Here is a 19,686-nt window from a genome sequence, read left to right as displayed (position 1 = left end):
GAAATCTAGAAATGTGCCTATTGATTTCATTTTTATAGATATGTAATATTTGTTACGTTTCAAAACAATACATCCTTTTAAATCCCTTTTTTTATCCCTTATATCCCACTTGTACTGTAGATAACTGGTTCATGTCATTTGATTCTTGTTTTCCAGGTGCGCCCCCGAGAGTCTGAAGACCAGAACGTTCTCCCATGCTACAGATACGTGGATGTTCGGTGTCAGCCTCTGGGAGATGTTCACACACGGCCAGGAGCCTTGGCTGGGTCTCAATGGGAGCCAGGTAGACGTCATATATACAGCAAATTCATAAACACAAACCAGATGAATTATAAGACAGACGCACAAAACTAGTCCAATTTTTTCACTTAAATTGTCCCTTTTTCGTTGTCTTTTTTTTCTCTTTTGTGGTGATATTTTTTTAAATTTTAGATTCTGCACAAAATTGATAAAGAATGTGAACGCCTCCCAAAGCCAGAGGACTGTCCGCAGGATATCTATAACGTCATGCTGCAGTGCTGGGCACAGAAACCAGATGACAGACCAACGTTTGTCGCCCTGAGAGAGTTCCTGCTTGAGGTATTTCTTTAACTTGTTACTCTTATTGTTTTTTACTGTTAAGGATTCCTAATTTTCATCCAAACCAACTAAACAAAGGACACCAGATTGGCATTAGCCTGGGCCCCCCATCAGCAATCTATTGCTTTTGTGGGCTTTTAGCGCCAGCTAGTGGACTGTTTCAGTAGAAAATGAAAAAAGTTGAAAATAACTGAGAGGCACTTTACCATAGGCCCAACTTGTAAATGTTTCCTCTGTGTGTGTGTTTCAGAGCATGCCCACAGACATGTGTTCTCTTCAGGACTTTGAAGAACCTGACAAACTACAGATCCAGCTCAATGATGTCATCACCATCATAGAGGGAAGGTGAGGATAAATAAAGTTTAGCCGTATAAGTTAATTCCCAGCCTTACTACTAATACATACAGTTTTGAATAAAGAACTGTTTTCACATAAAGTCAGTCTTCACTAAACCTTAAAGATATTTGCACTTACATACCTCATTAATACGTTTTTGAATTCCCGTAAATCTAAAGGCCATGTTGTGTAATTTTCACGCTGCTTATTAGATTGAGTAGGATAACGCGATGCAGACATTGACCCAGAGACGCTTGACTCTGTGTCATAACGTGTGGTCCGTCCTGTCTCATCCCCACTGTCCTTCAGGGCGGAGAACTACTGGTGGCGAGGTCAAAACAAGCGCACACTTCAGCTGGGGCCGTTCCCCAGAAATGTGGTGACATCAGTGGCGGGTTTGTCGGCTCATGATATCAGCAGGCCACTCAAGAACAGCTTCATCCACACTGGACACGGAGACAGCAACCCTAGCCGCTGCTGGGGCTTCCCTGACAGGATCGATGAGTGAGAACAATCTTCTTGTTTATTATGCATTTTTAGTGTTTTGTAAAAGCCACCCGGAGAGGTGGTTCTGTTGTGTCATCATTACCTAATTAGTACATAAGTATGTGTAATGTTATAATTATAACCCCTCATTGGAACATGATGGTCTTTAGTTTTTGCTGGTTTGTAGCAGTAATAAACTCTAACCACTAGATGGAAGTGAGATATTATTTTACCAGCTTATTGCAGCATAATGACGCCCAGGTTAGACAGCTTCTCTATATTGTGATTAACAGTAATGAAGTGTGTTGCTCTCCTCCCTGCAGTTTGTACCTCGGGAACCCCCTGGATCCTCCTGACGTCCTGAGTTTAGATCTCAGTGGGACTCAGCCCACACAGCTTCCAGGACGAGCTAAAAGTGAGTAGAAGGGCTGTTAATAAAAACTACGCCACAATCCCGATCATAATTAGTGACAAACCCTGTAGAATATGTATTCTTTAAGAGCTTCGAGTATCCACTAACATAGGATCAAATTGTTAAGTTTGGACTTTGGAGTTCCTCAGGGCTGTCACTTTTCCTATAAATCAAGCTTACACGAATTTGCCATGACACGCAATTTGTTCGAATATATTCAAATACTCAAGTCGGATCAGGATGAACACTAGATGTGGCGCCGCTCGTCCATGTTGCCTCCTCCGCTGCCTCACTTGGGCGGGAAAGGTAACAATTGAACTCACAGTTCACGTATGTTCGTTCCTCTGATGTCTACACTGTAGAACATACTTCCACGACCGCTTCTCAGAGGCTTTGGTGTCATGATTGTCCACCAAGGACGGCTTTGCTTGCTGGAGTTCTCCATTTTTCGTAGCAAGACATGGTAACATTACTGGCTTATAGGTCAACAGGGCCTGCAGTTGGTCAAGCTGACTGTTACCGCCCTCTGCTGGATCAAGAGATAAACTTCTTCAGACGGTCTGATGTGCTTTTAGACTGTCATCAGGGTCATTACAGGTCGAATATGAAGTTTCCCCCCCACATTCAAATGAATGTTCGAATTTCAATGAAAAAGTGACAGCTCTTTATACTGATGTTATTACAATAAAGTTAAGTAAGACCTGAATATGTGCTGTTGCACTGACCTTAATTTCAAGGTCTATTTAGTCATTTGGTATATTTTCTCATTCTACTAGAAAAAACATTAAAATTTTAAATATAGACCTGTTTTAACTAGATGTTACTGATCTAAATAAATATTAATGAATATAAACATATCTTTAATGTTGCTTATTGTTAGTCCACTTCTAAAGGATAGCATTAAAAACTAAGGATAATGTGATGGATAATGATACAATTTATATATTGAATAATAAAAAATATATTAAATATTATAACTAATACAAATAAAAGTTGGAGTAGTGTAGATCTTGCTTCAGAAGAACGACACTAAAGCAGCTTGTGTCTAACGTTTGCTTGAAAAGCTTTTCGTATCTGACATTTGCTTCCTGCTTTTTCTTCTAATCTTTTAATATTCGCTCCTGTCATATTTTCTTCTTCTCTGTCTCTGCTTTTTGCGGCGGCGGTTTCTGTTTGTATTTCTACAGAGGAGCCTCCTCCCCGGCCTCCTCAACCAGCCGTGTTAATCAAGAGTAAGTCTGGTCTCTCTCAGCAGCTCCTCACCCATTGCTCCTGCCCTCTCTGTTCCCTCCTAGCTCCACTACTCAAAGGTACATCCCATAGATGTTGTCTATCTTCGGCCTGAGTTTGCAGTGATTTTCTTCTTTTTTTATTTATTTCCTCACATCTTTCTTCATCCATCCACCCTTGGTGTCCCTCTAACAGCTGTGCAGTGTCTTGCTGTCCTTGCAGTGTCCCAGTCTTTGTTGGAGTGTGTTTTGTGGAGTGAAGTGAACTTGGAGAACGTCAGTGTCTTTCTAAAACTTTTCCATAAATTAATAAAAGTGTTGTTTGTTTTGTGTCTGCAGAGCCTTGCTACGATCTCGTAAATGAGGACGAGGATTTGACCTCTGCAGGACTAAAAAGATTATCACTTCGGAAGACTGGTTCCGTCAAAAGCTTAAAAATTAAACCTGCTGCGTGGGTCTCTGCTTCCAAACAGGGGATTAGCCGTAGTCCGGGCTCAGGCTACAACCCCAACGGTGAAGTGTCCCTCATTGACTTTGGGGAGGAGTTCCCCCCGTCCTCTCCCTCCCCCTCCCCTGTGGTAGAAGTTCAGATCCCCTCTCTGGCGGAGCTGGCTTTGGAAGCTGAGAACATCATGGACCGCACTCCTCCTCAGAGTCCGTCCAGATCGTTACCCCGCCCCCTTCACCCTACACCAGTAGTGGACTGGGATGCACGACCTTTACCTCCACCCCCAGCCTATGACGATGTAACCCAAGATGAAGATGATATGGAGGTACGGTAGGAGGTGATACAGCATCTTTGACACTATGCCAAAATTCAATGGAAATGTTTATCTCCTTTTGTTATCAATTTATTTCTACAGTGGACTGTACTGAAGCCGATGTTTACATAAGCTGTTTTCAGACATGAACTCCAGATAATTTCTGCACAATGGGGTTCGGACATTCTCCGTAGTTTGTCTTTCACACCTGAAGAACGCATCACGAGATCCTCTGGTCAGACGCGATCACAACAACACAAATCTTTAGAGTGTTCAGGTTAGAGGTGCTGCAGCCTGCAGAGGCAGGACGTAGCGTATAAATTCTGTAGAGATCACATGGTTCTGTTTACACCACGTCAACCCTGGCATCGGCCCGTATTACCAAACACTCTTGAAGCTCGTGGTCGCCGTCTTGTATGTGTATGGCGCCATTTTTATCCTGAGATATTCGTATTCTTTTTTGTTTTCTTTCAGTTTTGTGTCCTTCACCTGTTAGAAACATCATCAACACGCCCTCTCGCTCACGTTAAATACTGTGGTGAATCCTGCTGTATTCTCACATGGGCTCATTCGGACATTATCTAGAGTTTTTACTAGGGGGCGGGAGAAACTCCGGACAATGTCTGAAGCAACTGACTCTGACTTAAGTGTTCTTACATACAGCCCCTCCTGATAATTTTAGGGGATCATCTAGTTCAGTGCATGTCTGAAAGCAGCCAAAGTAATAGTGAGACATTTCTTTCCTCACTCAGGTGAGCTCCATCAACAGCTCAGAGCAGCAGCTTGAAGAAGAGCAGAGCGATGTTCTCAACCCAGATGAGGCTGACGTGGCTCCCTCCTCTGGACAGAAGTGGCAGGTTGATGCTCCCGTCTCCTGGGGTCCAGACAGACCGGGCCTGGAGGACAACCTCTTCCTCCCCAGCAAGCAGAGCCAGGGCCTGTCCACATCTTTCTCCCAGTCGGCAGACATCTTCCAAGAACTCCAGCAGGAGTGCATGAGGAGGCTCAACGTACCGAAAGGAAGCGCTGCCCGGTCGAGCTCGCCATCCCAGACATCAGCGTTGTTTCCCCACACTTCTCTGACCCAGGAGGGAAAAGAGCAGAGTGTCTTTCCCTCCGGTGAAGACAAACCCCAAATCCCCCCTCGTGTCCCCATCCCACCTCGCCCCATAAAAAGGGGTGACTACACATCTGCTCGCTGGTCAAGAGATCTTTCTCTTTCCCCAACTCTCGCAGATGCCACAGAGGACGTTTCAGGCCCGGATCAGAACCGACCACCTCAGATCCCTCCAAGGGACCCTTTGTCTCTGCCGGGCTCCAGGACTCCCAGCCCCATGGGCCTGTTAGTGGGCTCCCCCCAGCAGAGAATCTACTCCGTCAGCCCCACCACCATGCAGGTTCCCCTTACATCCTGCCCCCCCACACATGCCTATGGCTCCTACCTCTCCACCTCTCCAGGTAAACTCATGCCTACCACACACAGCTTCGCCTCAGATCCTAAATATGCTGCACCCAAAGTGATCCAGGCGCAGGGGAAGGACTCTGCCAGTAAGGGCCCCTGCATCCTCCCCATTTTACGTGATGGATGTAAAGTGAGTAACACCCACTATTACCTTCTGCCAGAGAGGCCGCCATACCTCGACCGTTACGATCGCTTCTTCAGGGAGGCAGAGAGCCTTCCTGCTAGTGGGATGGAGGAAAGGCATTTACGGCAAGCCAACACTGCCACCGTCAGACCCATGGTGGTCAGCAACCAGACTGTCCAGGGACATGCCCAGGGACAGGGCCTTGTCCAGCTGGGTGAGCTGAAGGCTAATTTCTCCTCCAACAATAACAGCAGTCTGGGTGGACCACGGTCAGGGATGAGGACATCACTTAGTCTCCCTCGCGTCTGCTCGGAAGGGTTGACAGCACCAGCCATCACTGCTTCCTGTACCAGGACAGATGGAGGAGCGAACTCAGCTGACAGGGTCAAAATGGTAAGGTGACAGTGGTTTGGATTTTCTTTTGCAACCTCATGAAGCACATCTATAATTTTATGCTTTAAATCATGTGCGAAAAAACAATCAAAACATAAATATATTACATCAAAACTATGCAATATGTATTTTTTATGCTTTTAAACTGTGTCCATAGATTTTAATTTACTAATAATACTAAAACTGTGCGATGCAAGTCAGAAACTTTGAGCCTCGACCCTCAGCCTCTCTCCTCTGCTCCTCCCTCCTGACCCCCCCCCCCCCCCCCCCCCCCCCACTCACTCTTAGTTCCTCAGCAGCTCCTTATCTCCCCCTGTTTAACTGTATATTTCTTCAAGTAACATTTTCTCCGAAAAATTTTAGAAAAATATTATCCACGGCTCCTCTTACTCACTTTTTCATATGTAATTCAGCAGTAGAGTCTCATAAGTTTTACAGCCTTGTACATCAGCTCAACATGTCTGGAGCTCTAATACCTATAAAGACTCATGTTACTCACATAAGTATAGTTATGGCTAAAGTGCAACTGCAAAATCAAAGCCCGGGCACATACAAGAAAACGTGTCTTGAATAAACGTCCACTGCAGTGACCCCGATGGCTAAAAGACAGGGTCATTAGTTATGAGTAAATTTGTAATAAGGTCATTATCACACAGCTATAAGATGAAATACCAGTGATGTTACTCAGTAGAATTGGTGTGTGAAGTAATAAACCTTTAAATTTAAGATGTAATGTATCTCAGTCAGTGTGTATTTGATTTAGGGTTTGGTATTTAAATTTATCTTGACAAAAACAAAACAAAAAACATGTACTGTATACATGTATGTAATGGTGCACAACATATTGCATTTGTTCATACACTGAACACAAGGGGGCAACAGAAGATAATCTTGCTTGGTCGTCCATTGTGTGTGTGTGTGTGTGGGTGGGGGTGTGTGTGTGGGTGGGTGTGTGGGTGGGTGTGGGGGTGTGGGTGTGTGTGGGTGTGTGTGGGTGTCTCTTAACTGAGAGAAGTTGTGGAAATTGCCGGCCCACACATTAATAGTGTTTAATTACTCATATCTCTTCTTATTGATCATATTACTTCCCTATTCAACTTCACATCATTATTAGAGCCAACTTTCAATTTGAAGCTGAACTTACAAAAGCCAATGAGTTTGAATTAAATTAAAGTGGTTAAAAGTTTTATTTGAATATCTGTTGAGTTCAAAACTTGGTTGCATACAAACACGTTTATCCATTCCCGTCACAAGGTCAAAGTATAAAAATGTCTTAACTTCTCATAACTCGTTTACATGATTTATAATATGTCATTGTTCTCTGGAGATGAATTCATTTAGCTGAGAATTGTATTCGAAGGACGAGGGACCAGTTAGGTTCTTTTTGCCGACCAATTGATTCTGACAGCGATTGAACCAGATTGAACTGGAGTCAGAATCACTGCGAACCACCGAAGGCTCCACATTGATCAGCCGTAGTGGATACTGAGATCTGTGGCTGCAGTGGGAATGTGGGATTATATATAAATTGTACTTCAGAGGAGTTCAATGCAAGATATAGATGTGCAGTTGAAATTCAGTGGCTGTTAGTTCAAACAATAAAAGAAGAAACAGGAGCTGATGTCACACAGTAACAAAAAAATACTGATCAAATAAAAAGAATAAACATTTGTCTACAGAATTTGTGAAATTCCCATCATGCTCACGGTTGGTGACATTGTGGAAATCAGAAACAGTTTAAGGTGGATTTATATAAACGTAATCAGAAGAGCCCAGACAATTCTAATTCATTTAGTGAAAAAAGCCTTGTGAATGATGCTTGAATCTCAGCACTTGAATTTTTATCATCAGCTTTTTCAGGTGAAGCTAAAAGTAAACAGGAGCTCTGAATACAGCCAAAAATTATTATTTGTGTCTGTGAACTATTAAAAGTCAAGTTGATACTGGGGATTTCATCATGAGAAAAGGACACAGTGGTGTACTATCAACAGGAGTGAGGAAGAGGAGGCAGGGGAATGTTCAGTTAGGTGTTGTTGGATGATGCTCAGACTTACAGCACTGTTGTGTGATTTAGGTGCAGGAGGCAGTTCATGGTGTCACGATAGAGGAGTGCCAAGCCGCCCTGCAGAACCACAACTGGAACGTCCAGAAAGCTGTGCATTACCTAAAGGTGAGGACTTTAAAAAAGTGCATGTACTACTGCAGCCATTTACTGAACCAAAAATGACATCCATGCACTCGGTGTCTTCCGGCCTGTTCGGGCTCCTGTCATGGAGCTGACCAAGTAGCGTATCCTAGACATCCCTCTCCCCAGCCACACTTTCCAGCTCTTCTTGGGGGGTGCTGAGGCATTCCCAGGCCAGATGGGATCAATCCCTCCAGGAGTTTTAGGTCCACCCCGGGTTCTCGTCCCGGTTGGATGTGCCTGGCAAACCTCCGAGGTTCTATTCTGAGCTCCCTGCAGATCAGTCTGAACTCCTCAGCCTATCTGAGCCCAGCCACGAATTTCAGCCTCTTGTATTCACAATCTTGTTATTTCAGTCACTGCTATAACAAAAAAATGATATCAAGATAAAAATGTTCATTTCAGTCGATAATAGATTTTTGCACTTGATAAACAGCAAAACATTTTACAGGTCTAAGGTAGATTAGTTACGTATTATACCTCCTCACGTTGCTTACACAATCTATTAGCATGCTATCAATATATACTGCTACTACTATATTGCTAGTAAAATGATATTGCAATAATTATTGATTTTGATTTATTGCCAAGCCCTAAGAAAACCATGTTTCCTGCATATTGGTACAATGCAAAACGTTCAGCCGCTAAAGGTACAGCTAGGACGATTTCAAGAATAATTAATAAAGAATAAATAATGATTTATCAACAATCCACCATTTGGTGTGAAACGTTTGCCAATTCTCCATGCTACAGTTGTGCACAGATCCTTCAAAAGTAACTGGTCCTTCAAAATAAAGATCCCGTGAAGTGGATGGTGATATTGCAGCTGTGTGGTTATTAAAAGAGAACCAGAGTCCCAATGGTAACGCTGCTGTGCTGCAGAAGAGACCTCAGAGGTCAATTTCCCTGCTTCTCCGGTCCGGCCTCAAGTCCTTTTCTATAATAACTTTTTTTTTTGCGCATGATATAAGTGCAAACAAGTGGTCATTCACAGTTGCCTAATGCAATATTTACTTCACATCAGGGTATAATAGCAGCAACCTTTGTCGATCCTTAAGGGACAATCAGGTCATTACTGCTGCAATGAGCCGGCTATAAATAAAACGCATATGGACTCACTGATGTGTCGACAGCAGACCCCAGCACCGTCTTAACCGGCTGCCGCTGGGGCCACGGTGGGGGAGGGAAGTCGCGGAGTGAGCACGAGGGAATGCTTTGCAGAGGTCTCAATCTATGCAACGGAAGTTTGAACAAAGACATTTAACGTCTATAAAGACTGAAACAAGTTCACAATGTGCTTACTGCAGCAATAACACTCATATGAGGGAGTAAAAGAGATGACGTCTGTTGTTCCAGCCCATGCAGTAACCTATGCTGTGACCCTTCTCCGTCTTGCTCCCTCCCTCACTCCAGCCTTCTTTGTACGACTGATGTATGTTTGTGTGTCTCTACAGGTGGAGCAGCTGTTCTGTTTAGGTCTGGGGAGCAGGTCCGAGTGTCTGAAGCTGCTGGAGACGTGGGACTGGAACCTGGAAGTGGCCAGCACGCAGATGTTAGATAACTATGGATCCACAAGGCAGAGGTACTGCACTGTCTTATTGAAGTTTTACGGGTCACAGCTTCCCACATAGAATCTATAACTTTTAATGGGCCACACTCTCCCATTAGTGCCAAGCAGTAACTATCCATCTGTCCCCTTTATTATTAATTATGCGTTATCACATAATACAACAACCAGAGCCTCTAATCTACATTTCAAACTTGATCCAGATATTTAATCTTGCATCTGTGGCTTTTTGTCTGTCGTTGTGAGAGGAAATGCTTGGTGAGTTAACTGTTGGATATTTTTCCTCCTACAAACTATATTATTACTAACTGGTTTATTAAGAAGTTAACAGCAAACAGCAGCAGTGTGACAATGACTTTGTGTACATGTGCACTAGTGTTCCGGTTATGAGGCTTATCCTGGTTTTGATCACAAGGGCAGTGCCGGTTCTAAACCTGCCTGTTTGGAACAGGCTGTTTGTTTGGCTTGTGTTGATGCTCTGGAGCTGCTTCCTGTTAATCCTTGTCATTAGTGAGTCCTCCTCAAACAGTTTATACTGTCACTTTGTATTGTTTTTCTAAATGTTGTGCTCGTCCTGCTTGGTTAATCTTCAATGAGAAATTGGTTATTGTTTCATTCACTACATGTTGGCTATTTCAGAGGTCTGTTACGCTATCGGCACAATCTTCAGACCCCAGTTCACATCTTTAAAAACTAAAAGCTCTGTAATTCAGCTTGATATATAGGATTGCAGAAACAAAACAAAGGTTGTGCTTTATGAAAACAAATCTCAAAAGAGGAAGTGACAACACATCCTACCGTCAATTTTCAACATGTCGCCCACTTTGGTTGGTGGCATGCTGTCACTGCGACGGCACAGAACCAGAGCTCAGTGGATGTATGCAGCCATTACTGGTGGGATTTGGTTTTCAGGAGTTCAGTGACACAGAATGGAGAGACAATTTCCGTACACGTAGGGAATTCTTTTACAGGCTGTGTGTCACAGTTTAACTGTTCATAAGACCGTAGGAAAAAACATTATGAGCATCCGTCGGCACAAGTCAGAAACCAGGATAAGATGTATACATGCACCAGTATCCTGGTTACTTACAGAGTGCTCCAGCTAATAAATAGGTTTTGTCAAAAGCGGGATAAGGGTTCATCCAGGATACTGAAATCAGGGCATGCTTAAAAGAGGTTTTAATAAACAGTCTATGGTTCAGAGTAAAGTTAGAAAACGTTGTGTTCATCCTACCTTGTTTATCTGCAATGAGGCTGTTGTATGTTCTTGATCAACTAGATTCTTTATTTTTTTTTCACAGATTTTTTTGCCAATGGTTTTCAAAAAACTAATTTGCGTTATTACTGTTCACGTATGTGGTTTGTATGTAAGTTTGACCTATTGACTTAGGTGGTGTTTTCATACATTGCATGTTGGCTTTTTTCAGAGGTCATATAACCGGGATACGAGTGCACGTTAATGCAGTCAATGAGGCTGAGGCTCATACAGTAGTTGGCTGTTAGAGAAAGTTTTCTGTCTTGTTCTACAGAAAAGTATATATTACTGAAATTATTTAAATACTTCTAATGTGTAGCTCAGCTTAAAAGCCTCAAAGTTCCCTCAAGACGTCGGTCTGGCAAATAAATGTAAATATCTTTCAAGTTAATTGAGGAGGATTCAGCGTTTCATCTCACTATGTTCTCAATCTAATCTAAATCTTATTTCTATTTGCAGACGGTGACAGAAATCTCAAGCTGCTGAGCTCTGATTGGAATTTCATCCTCAGTAAAACATCATCAGAGGAGGTGATTCGACTTCTTTCTGTTTGACACCTCCAATCAGACGACTGTTATTTGACTTATCACCGAACTATCACAAATTCATTATGGTTCATTCAGACTGACCATGGAGACAGGAAAGTAACTCGTGGGGCAGCAAAGAAGAATTTGGGACATATTTTAAACCTTGTTCTGAAAAATCCGTCATTGTTGCACTTAAGAAGTTGTCTAACGGCACCCAGCGTTTTTTAAAGGTTTTTAAAGGCAAAACAGAATTGGCCTGAAATGTGTCACTCAAACACTTCTGTGTGCTACCCAACTGTCAATCATCACTGCGGCTCGTACACTGATGGCCAAGTGCAGAGAGTCAGGTTGGGAGTGAAGCTGTAGAGGCCACCATGAGATGAAGAGCACAATATACACATAAGCACTTTCTAATTGTCAAGAGCTTGGAGAGTTCGACTGAAAACTGGGATCATATTTACCGATCACTGTCTCAACTAAAGCTTGTGCAGTGAATGTACAGTCGGGTCTATAAGAATGAACAGCCTGCTTTGCAGCTGAGGAATCTGCATCACCATCTGAGGCAAGGGTTTCAAGAGCAGTGACAAATAAATCATAGACTTCCACAAACTCTGTGCCCAACAAATCAATATTTGACTGGCAGGAAATAATTTTGCCTGTTATAAAGAAGTGTGTCATCAGAAAGAAAAAATTTTGCACAAATTAAAGCACTTGTCAGACTTCAACTAAATTCATCTTCTGCACAAAGCTGCCTAGGTCCTGAATATCTAACATGTGAGTCATAGTCTGAGAATTCAGGGCAAATTAAGGCTTTTTAAAAAACTCAATCACAAGAGCAAATCAGTCAAATCGCCTGACTCCATTCACTCTGCCATAAATGTTTCAAGGACATTTTCCCAGTAATACAGCGAAGAATGTAACAACACAAAAAAAACTTCAATAGAATAAAAGCTGGTCACTGTGCAGACTTGTAGCTGAGCTGCTGTGGTTTGGGGATTTCTTGATGCCAGTGCCTCTAGTAACCTGTCTGCCAGATTTGAGGAAGATGCCTTGGGTCAGTGACAACAACTGAGGACATCTCTGCTTTATATTTCCATCATGGTAATTGTGGTCTGCAAAAATTATTTCCTCTTCATGAGCAGCTCCAAACCATTGTTGTTTAAAATAAACAATTATGAGCCATTTTTTTCTTTGTGTGTCAGTGCTACTGGTCAGCAGTTGTCACTGACTGTTACCATGGAAACATGGCTCTTAGTTTTAAGTAAGCTTGAGGGTTTAATAGCTGTTTTGTTTTTTTTACCAATAAAAATACATAAATCTAAATGCTAAATTAAAGGGCAATTCCAGTATTTTGTATTCTGGGACCTATGGGTGTATAAATGAATCCTACTTACAAAAACTTTTTGAATCAGTCCAGTAGATCAACCCCTTAAAAAAGTATTTTTGGTGAGAAATCACTTTTAGAGACATTTCATGGACTGTCACAGTTGCCCCATAAGATTATATTGTCGTCACTGCCGCCTTGACAATCTACTGGACTGATTCCAAATGTTTTAAGTACCATTCATTTACCCATCTACATTAACAAACATAGGGCCCAGGTTAAAAAAAATCCAGAAATTCCTCTTTAGGACTAGTCTTACAGTTAAACTAGTCTAGAATATCTTTGTGCAACCGGTGTCTGATCTATGACCATTGCAACATAGTCACAGACCCCAGATACAGTCTTTCCTTATTCCTCAGCTGAATACTCCTGCCAGTTCTGCATTTTCTGCATGTTTCCAGACTACGTTGGCAGCCAATAACATCAACGTAGAGAAATTTAGCCCAAGGCACAGATCCTGTTCCATAATCATCACTTAAAACCACAACTGTGATATTTTGGTCAGGAGCTTCAGGGGCAATTATTCAAAACTTCCAGGACACCTCAGCTCTGGCTGAACTCACTGCCGGACGTGATACATTCTGCCTGTGTATTGTCACAGTCGAGCAATGAACACTTTAAAACTCAATATAGATACCTTTGGGCCTGTGCTGCTGTTTATATCATATAAACTTTTTATTTGAAGACTGGTGAAAGAAAAGGCAATAAAAGGCATTTAATAAGCTTTAACCTCTAAAATTCACTTTTATATCGGCAATACTGAGACAATGTTTGGTCATCACACATGATCCCTATGGTGCTTCTCTCTTTCGCAACAAAGAACCATCTTTGCCAACTGGTGCCCATCCATGTAATTACCATATACATGTCTATGGCCCTGGCTTCGCTCCAAACCCACTAACCCCTCTGTATGGCCTCAAAAAACATAAACAGTATGTGACACGTCTGAGCACAATCTGTTTGGGCAGAAACGTTCGGGCAGCCGCTGAAAAAAGCTTCTGTGGAGCCACAACCAGCCCGTTTTTCTGCATGAGTGAACTAAGAGGCTCAAAAAACAAAACAAAATAAAACAAAAAAAAGCTAAAGGAGGTATTTATAAAGGATGTACAGGACTGATTTATACAGTCAGAGCTTTCTCCTGTGTGCAATAAGGCTGCTGTAGAACCTGTGACCTCCCAGTCTGTCCATCCATCAATGCCACCCAGTCCGGAAAATATCATGGAGCTGTCTTCTCTTTCGTGATGAATCCTAGCGATTGAACGCACACCGTTTTTCAGTATCAAGTGTTTGGTGACTCAGTTTTCCTCCCTGGGTAATTCCGCCACTGATCCACACTCAGTTCAGCCATTTCCCTTCTGGCTTGTGTTTGCGTTAGAGCTGACTGTAAATCAGTGCATGAGGACAACTGGAAGCGAGGGCTGCCTCCGCTCTGTCCACGTGTTGTTTGTCTTTATGCCAAGCTGCTGTAGTTGTATTAGAAGGACTGAACCTTGTGGTGTTAGGATCAACCCAAAGAAACATTGTCCTGTTGTGGTGTTGACCCTGATGTTTGAAAAAAAAAAAAAAAACTCTGTTCAGCTCTTTGTTTGCAAGAAAAACATGTTCATTAGAAACTGCTACTTTAAAGTCCCTTGTATTGTTTTTGCTGTTCTTTTGCCATTTCTCTCGTGTTTTGCTTCCCAGGATGTGATTTATTTTAAATGCCTACTGTACAGCTGGTTTTCATTGTGTCTCTCCTCCTGGGTCGATGGAAAAGTTTGAGAGAAGTAAATGCTGCAGAATTTATAAATGTATTTTTTATTAAAGAGTTAATTATTTTTTACCTCTTCTCCTCTGTTGACCAATCTTTTTTGTCTGTTCCACTAATAATCTCTGTAGTTGCGTGAAAGACTTGTCTGAGTCAGTTGCCGCTGACATTTTCCCGAATTTTTCCTGCCAGAGTAAAATGTCCGAGCACGAAAATGTCACGAACTTTCCCAGCTAGTGAGTGGGTTTGTTGATGACAGACGCAAACCTGAAAAAATATATAAACATCTCGGGATGAAAAAAAGTTTCCATACACGTAGAAGACGCTGATAAAGACGAAGAACTCTGAAAGAGCTTTTGGTGATAAGGGATTACGTCAGTGTTGATGTGCTGTAAACAAAATCATGCAACTTCAACAGCAGATCACGTCGTGCCTCCTTCATGCTGTCCCCTGGCGTCACCCCTCACCTTAATGTTCCACACATTTTCCTGTTTTTGTGAACTCGTCTGTGAAAGGAAAACTCTGAAAATGTCCGAACCCCCTTTTCTGGAGTTCATGTCTGAAAAAAGCTTGTTAGTGCTGCTTTTAAAAGATATTCTGGATTCAGATTTTATTAAATGAAACATGTTCCAAACAATGCTCCGATGCAAAAGAGCTAATTACTGCATATGAGCTAAATATGAGCTATATAATGCACTGCACATAGACTGCATTAATTAACCTTAAAGGTGTTTCTGTCCCTTTAACATTGAATGTTATAAACTACAGCGAGGCCCTATTACAAAAAACTCAGTTTATATAATGCTGCTTTTATGAGTTATACTCGGATGCATAGTGTTGAAAGTGCTGATATCACTGGTCAATTAATATAGTCGTCAATCACTGGGAAATTAATCAACAAACATTTTAGCAGGAGATTAGTTTGTTGATTGATTTGACTGGGGACTTGCTCTGCTTGTGGATTTTCTTGTGTCTCAGCATGCTAACGTTTGACAATTAGCCCTAAACACGAAGTACAGCTCAGGCTAATGGGAATCATTCGGTTTGTAGATATTTGACCTGATGGTGCAAGATGAAAAGTGAAATTAATCCTTTTTGTGAGACGTTTAATAGAATTTCATGGCAGTTTGTCTTAAAAACATTTGACTCTGAACAAAGTCGATGGATCAATAATGTTACACCCCACGATTATGTGGCCCTGTGGGGCGAATACAACATCTAAGATCACTAATCACCACTGACACCAATCAACAACAGAAACTATGGAAACAGCCCAAACCATGGGATTTATGAACATCAAACGACACAATACACAGAATGTTAAAATCCCAGGCTGAGGCCCAGCAGAACCAGCAGTCCCCAAACTGGAAGCCTCCCTTCTTATCCTGAGTTTTTGAAACAACCTTCATTCACTGGCCAAGTGCACCTCATTGACGAATGATCGGTTTAATCAGGGTGGAGCTAGCAGAGAGACATGAGAAAAACAGGGACACAGAACAGGAACTCATGCAGCCATAACAGTAACTTCAATAGGATTTGTCGTCCGGGAACCGTCAATGTCCAAAACGAAATTGGTGCAACTCCATCATAGAGGTCAAGACAATTCAATTTGTAAATGAACAGTTTCAGCAGCTGGTGGCGCTGAATAGCAGGATCCGCTGAAGCCAATCAGGATCCTTGATCCAATGTTTTTTGAGAAGATATTTGAATGAGAAACAAAGCAATGGACTGAATGACCAATGTAAATTAGCTGTCTCTTGAGATATAATAAGGCTAACACATTTATTCATTTCAGCCTCTCCATAAGGGATTTGCTGTTTTTCTATGTTAATGTTGATCAATCTGAAATCAATATTTTGAGGATTTGAACTGAAGTTCAGACACAACATGGAATTTGAATGTGTCAATATCCCATTGGTGTCTTTTTTTAGATGTTTCATACTCTAGACGATGAGTCATTCAAACAAAGAATAATCGGATTAAACTGTAATGAAAACCATTGATCATTGTTCCCCTAAATGTGTACATACAACAGTCTGTTCTGTGGACTGTTACTCCATGAACAACTTTATTTGTAAGAAGCCGTCGGGCTCTGGCTCCACCGGACCTCGTGGCCTCAGTGTGATGTAACAGATCGATCCCAATCAATGAGGCTGTGTTTGTACTTGTGATCATCGATGTTCCGACGATGCGAAGCCTTGATCCCGGAGAGAAAATAAAACCCAGACCTTGCATGTGTCGACTGTATATTGATCCTCACAACACAGATATCAATTGACCTTCATATTGTATGGTCATATCACCTGCGGCAACACTTTATGGTTCAGAGTTCATGAATAGTTTCTGTTGTGTTAAAAATGTGCTAAATGAGCGTATCACAGATCCATTTGATTATTGATGAAAGGGCAGGAATCCTACTGAAGAAAAAAAAGGCTGCGGGTCAATGAAACATAAAACTGTATTATGGAATAAGAGTGAACAACGCAGAAGGGTGCAGCTGAACCTTCTGTCGTAAAAAACAACATTATTCTTAAATCCTCCCTTCCCTCCCTCACCAATCACCATCTTTCTTGTCTTCCTTGACTTGGAAGAACTTCTGCTTACTAGTGAGGGACCCAGTAGGCCTTCCATTCATCTTAGTGGTGTGTTCATGTGTGCACGTAGGGTATCATTACTCAGTCCCTGGGCAAATTATCAATGCCTGTTGTTGTACTATAGGATGCTAGAGAAGTGGGATCGCAGGAGTCCCTGGAGAAATTATTGTAGTTTTCGCCAAAGAGAAGAGGGTAAATAAAGAAGAAAAAGAGACAAAGCAAGAGCAGGAGAGCTGCCAAGAAAGTGCAGAAGACCAGATAAGACTGAACCTCCTGCTTTCTGGGAAAGAAATCACCCTATATATATATATATATATATATATATATATATATATATATATATATATATATATTTATTTAATTGTTTTCTGTGTCTACAGTTTGCTTTATAGAATACAATCTCAATATCCCTATTTTGTTTTTCTTACTTTTTTTTGTAAAGGATGATTTGTTTATTTTTCTCCAGGACTGTTTCTTTTCCTTACTCGCCATCTCCTTTTTTGTTTTGAAAATAAACTTAAGCTCAGAGCTACAGAGCAGGTGCAGATGTTCGGCTAGCTGCGGAGCAGAGAGAGACGGATGATGACAGGATGATTGGGGAGAGGAAGATACACCGGAGAGACTTTTCAGAGGTCGGAGAGGAGAAAGAAGAAAGGAATCTAAAAAGAGACAGATGGGTGAAAAGGGAATGGCTGTGTGTTACAACACATGGATCTCTTTTATTCTTTGTCTCTACATCTTGAAAAGATTCTTTGTCTTTTGCCTCGCTCTTTTTATTCGATAGGTAATTTGAAATGAAATTACTGGTGTAGTGCCCACTCTAAATCTGCCTGTTTGGAATGATCTGAAGCGTTAAAGCTCCAGAGCTACTGCAGAATTATTCCTTATCATAGGTGAGTCCTCCTCAAACGATTCTAAAAGTTTTTTTTGCAGGCAAGATTTTACAGTCAATGTTTTTGCTAAAATTAAACTTAATTTGTTTTAATGCTGTTCACGTATGTGGTTTACTTATAAATTTGAATTATTTTCTTCTCTGTTATGCTCAATGTAAAGCATTACAGCAATAAAATGAATGGTGTGCTTTTACTTTGAACACAGATTGCTAAAGAGGAAGCGATTCTATGAATATTGTTTCCGTGATCAGCACCTGCTGCACTGCTGGATATCTGTCAGATATGGTTTTAAAAGAAGATCTGATAATCAAGATGATCTGGCGGGACAGACATTATTGGCCGCAGGCTGCCAGTTACTCTGTGCTGTTGTTTATCTGAGGACGAAGAACAAGATTGAACTGGGTCCATGGGCTGATCGTTATTGCAACCCCCCCACCGCCTCCTTTTACTGAAAGACCCCAAAAGCCACAAAAGTAATCTGACTTTTTTAGTACTAAGCTGCATGTCACAATTGAAGCAGCACTATGAACACTGTTTTTTAATTATTATTATGAACAGATTTTTTATTTCCCCTCATTGCAGTTTTGTGAGGAGCGTCTTTGTCGTGGGAAATGTGAATTTGAATTGAACACTTTGACATTACCGGGTCATTTAAACCATTGCTTATATAAAAACATGCATTACTTTAAGAACAAAGTACCGCAGACATTGATAACATAAAGTTCCATTGTTCCTCTTCACGCTTCCCTTGTTCTTCTCTCTGGTTCTTCAACAATACAGTGCATGTGTGCAGTCCTCAGATCGACTGATTAATGATGTGTAAGGAAAGGACATGCTATTGGCGACTTACATAAGCCCACTTGGGTAGCGGAGCCAGACAGGGAGGTGGCGTGTTTTGCCATTGAGAGTGAGGACAAAATAATGGACCTCCAACCAATTAATCATTGTGCTCAGGGTTAATGATAGCCCTTTGTCCAATGTCTCTGTGTGCCTGTAGGTTATTATAGCATTATCTAACCTTTACTACTATTATCTAACTATTAATTACCTTATTTCAATACATGCTGTCCAAACCTACTCCTTGAAACACATGATATTAACCTTATACTGAATTGAATCTCCTAAAAAGACCTTAAAATGTACAAGATGTAATCATATATGTCGAGCATGTTCCATTATTCTACATAATGAGACATGCATGTGAACGACTTATATTGGTACATTGTGTGCATCGTCCCCCTGCCGACATCCACTCAGGGATGTAATTGGATTTCTGGGAACTGCCACGATGGACTACCGCTACCTGGACATGTTGTACAGAACATGTGTACGTGTAAAGTGCAGGACTCCATTATGCTGTATGATTACACTTCTCACTACTCATTTTTGACAGACAAATAGCCAGAGAGGCTCTTTCACTTAGTTTTTAGTGACAGTGGTAGTGTGGTGACAGTCTCCTCTGCGGCATCCAAAACCCATTTGTGGATGTTCAAACAGCCTTTTTAAAAAGAAACCTAATTGCAAATGAGACAAAAATGTAGTGATGGAACTGCCATTTTTGTCATGTCAAGGAAACAGCTGCACACCAATTAAAAGTATGCCATAATCAAGAAATTACAGGGAGTGATGACAGGTGGTGGAGGAGGAGGGGTACACGGAGACAGGGTGTTTTTAAAAGAGGGTGATGAAAAGATACCTTATTTTCCTCTAAAATTAGTAAATTGAAGAGGAGGACAAGGTGATAAGGGGGCA

The 19,686-nt window shown here is 41.6% G+C and overlaps 1 protein-coding gene across 9 annotated transcripts in view; it reads left to right on the top strand.

Moving 5' to 3' along the window:
* Positions 1-14,528, top strand: part of tnk2b (tyrosine kinase, non-receptor, 2b) — a 54,574-nt gene extending 40,046 nt beyond the window's left edge. For 5 of the 9 annotated variants that reach the window (XM_034613566.1, XM_034613561.1, XM_034613559.1 and 2 more), the window contains 11 exons: positions 157-283; positions 433-579; positions 830-924; positions 1,225-1,419; positions 1,725-1,816; positions 3,001-3,123; positions 3,382-3,815; positions 4,556-5,782; positions 7,857-7,952; positions 9,422-9,549; positions 11,249-14,528. In XM_034613566.1, coding sequence (XP_034469457.1) covers positions 157-283; positions 433-579; positions 830-924; positions 1,225-1,419; positions 1,725-1,816; positions 3,001-3,123; positions 3,382-3,815; positions 4,556-5,782; positions 7,857-7,952; positions 9,422-9,549; positions 11,249-11,255 — 2,671 coding nt within the window. In that variant the 3' untranslated portion in view covers positions 11,256-14,528. The remainder of the gene's footprint in view (positions 1-156; positions 284-432; positions 580-829; positions 925-1,224; positions 1,420-1,724; positions 1,817-3,000; positions 3,124-3,381; positions 3,816-4,555; positions 5,783-7,856; positions 7,953-9,421; positions 9,550-11,248) is intronic. The other 4 variants (XM_034613567.1, XM_034613568.1, XM_034613563.1 and 1 more) reach the window with 3 other exon arrangements.
* The last annotated feature ends 5,158 nt before the right edge of the window (positions 14,529-19,686 follow it).

Source organism: Hippoglossus hippoglossus, chromosome 17 (assembly GCF_009819705.1).
Source record: "Hippoglossus hippoglossus isolate fHipHip1 chromosome 17, fHipHip1.pri, whole genome shotgun sequence".
NCBI classification, from domain to species: domain Eukaryota; kingdom Metazoa; phylum Chordata; class Actinopteri; order Pleuronectiformes; family Pleuronectidae; genus Hippoglossus; species Hippoglossus hippoglossus.
Note: the sequence above shows the minus strand (reverse complement) of the source record. Positions and strands in the feature narration are given on the sequence as shown.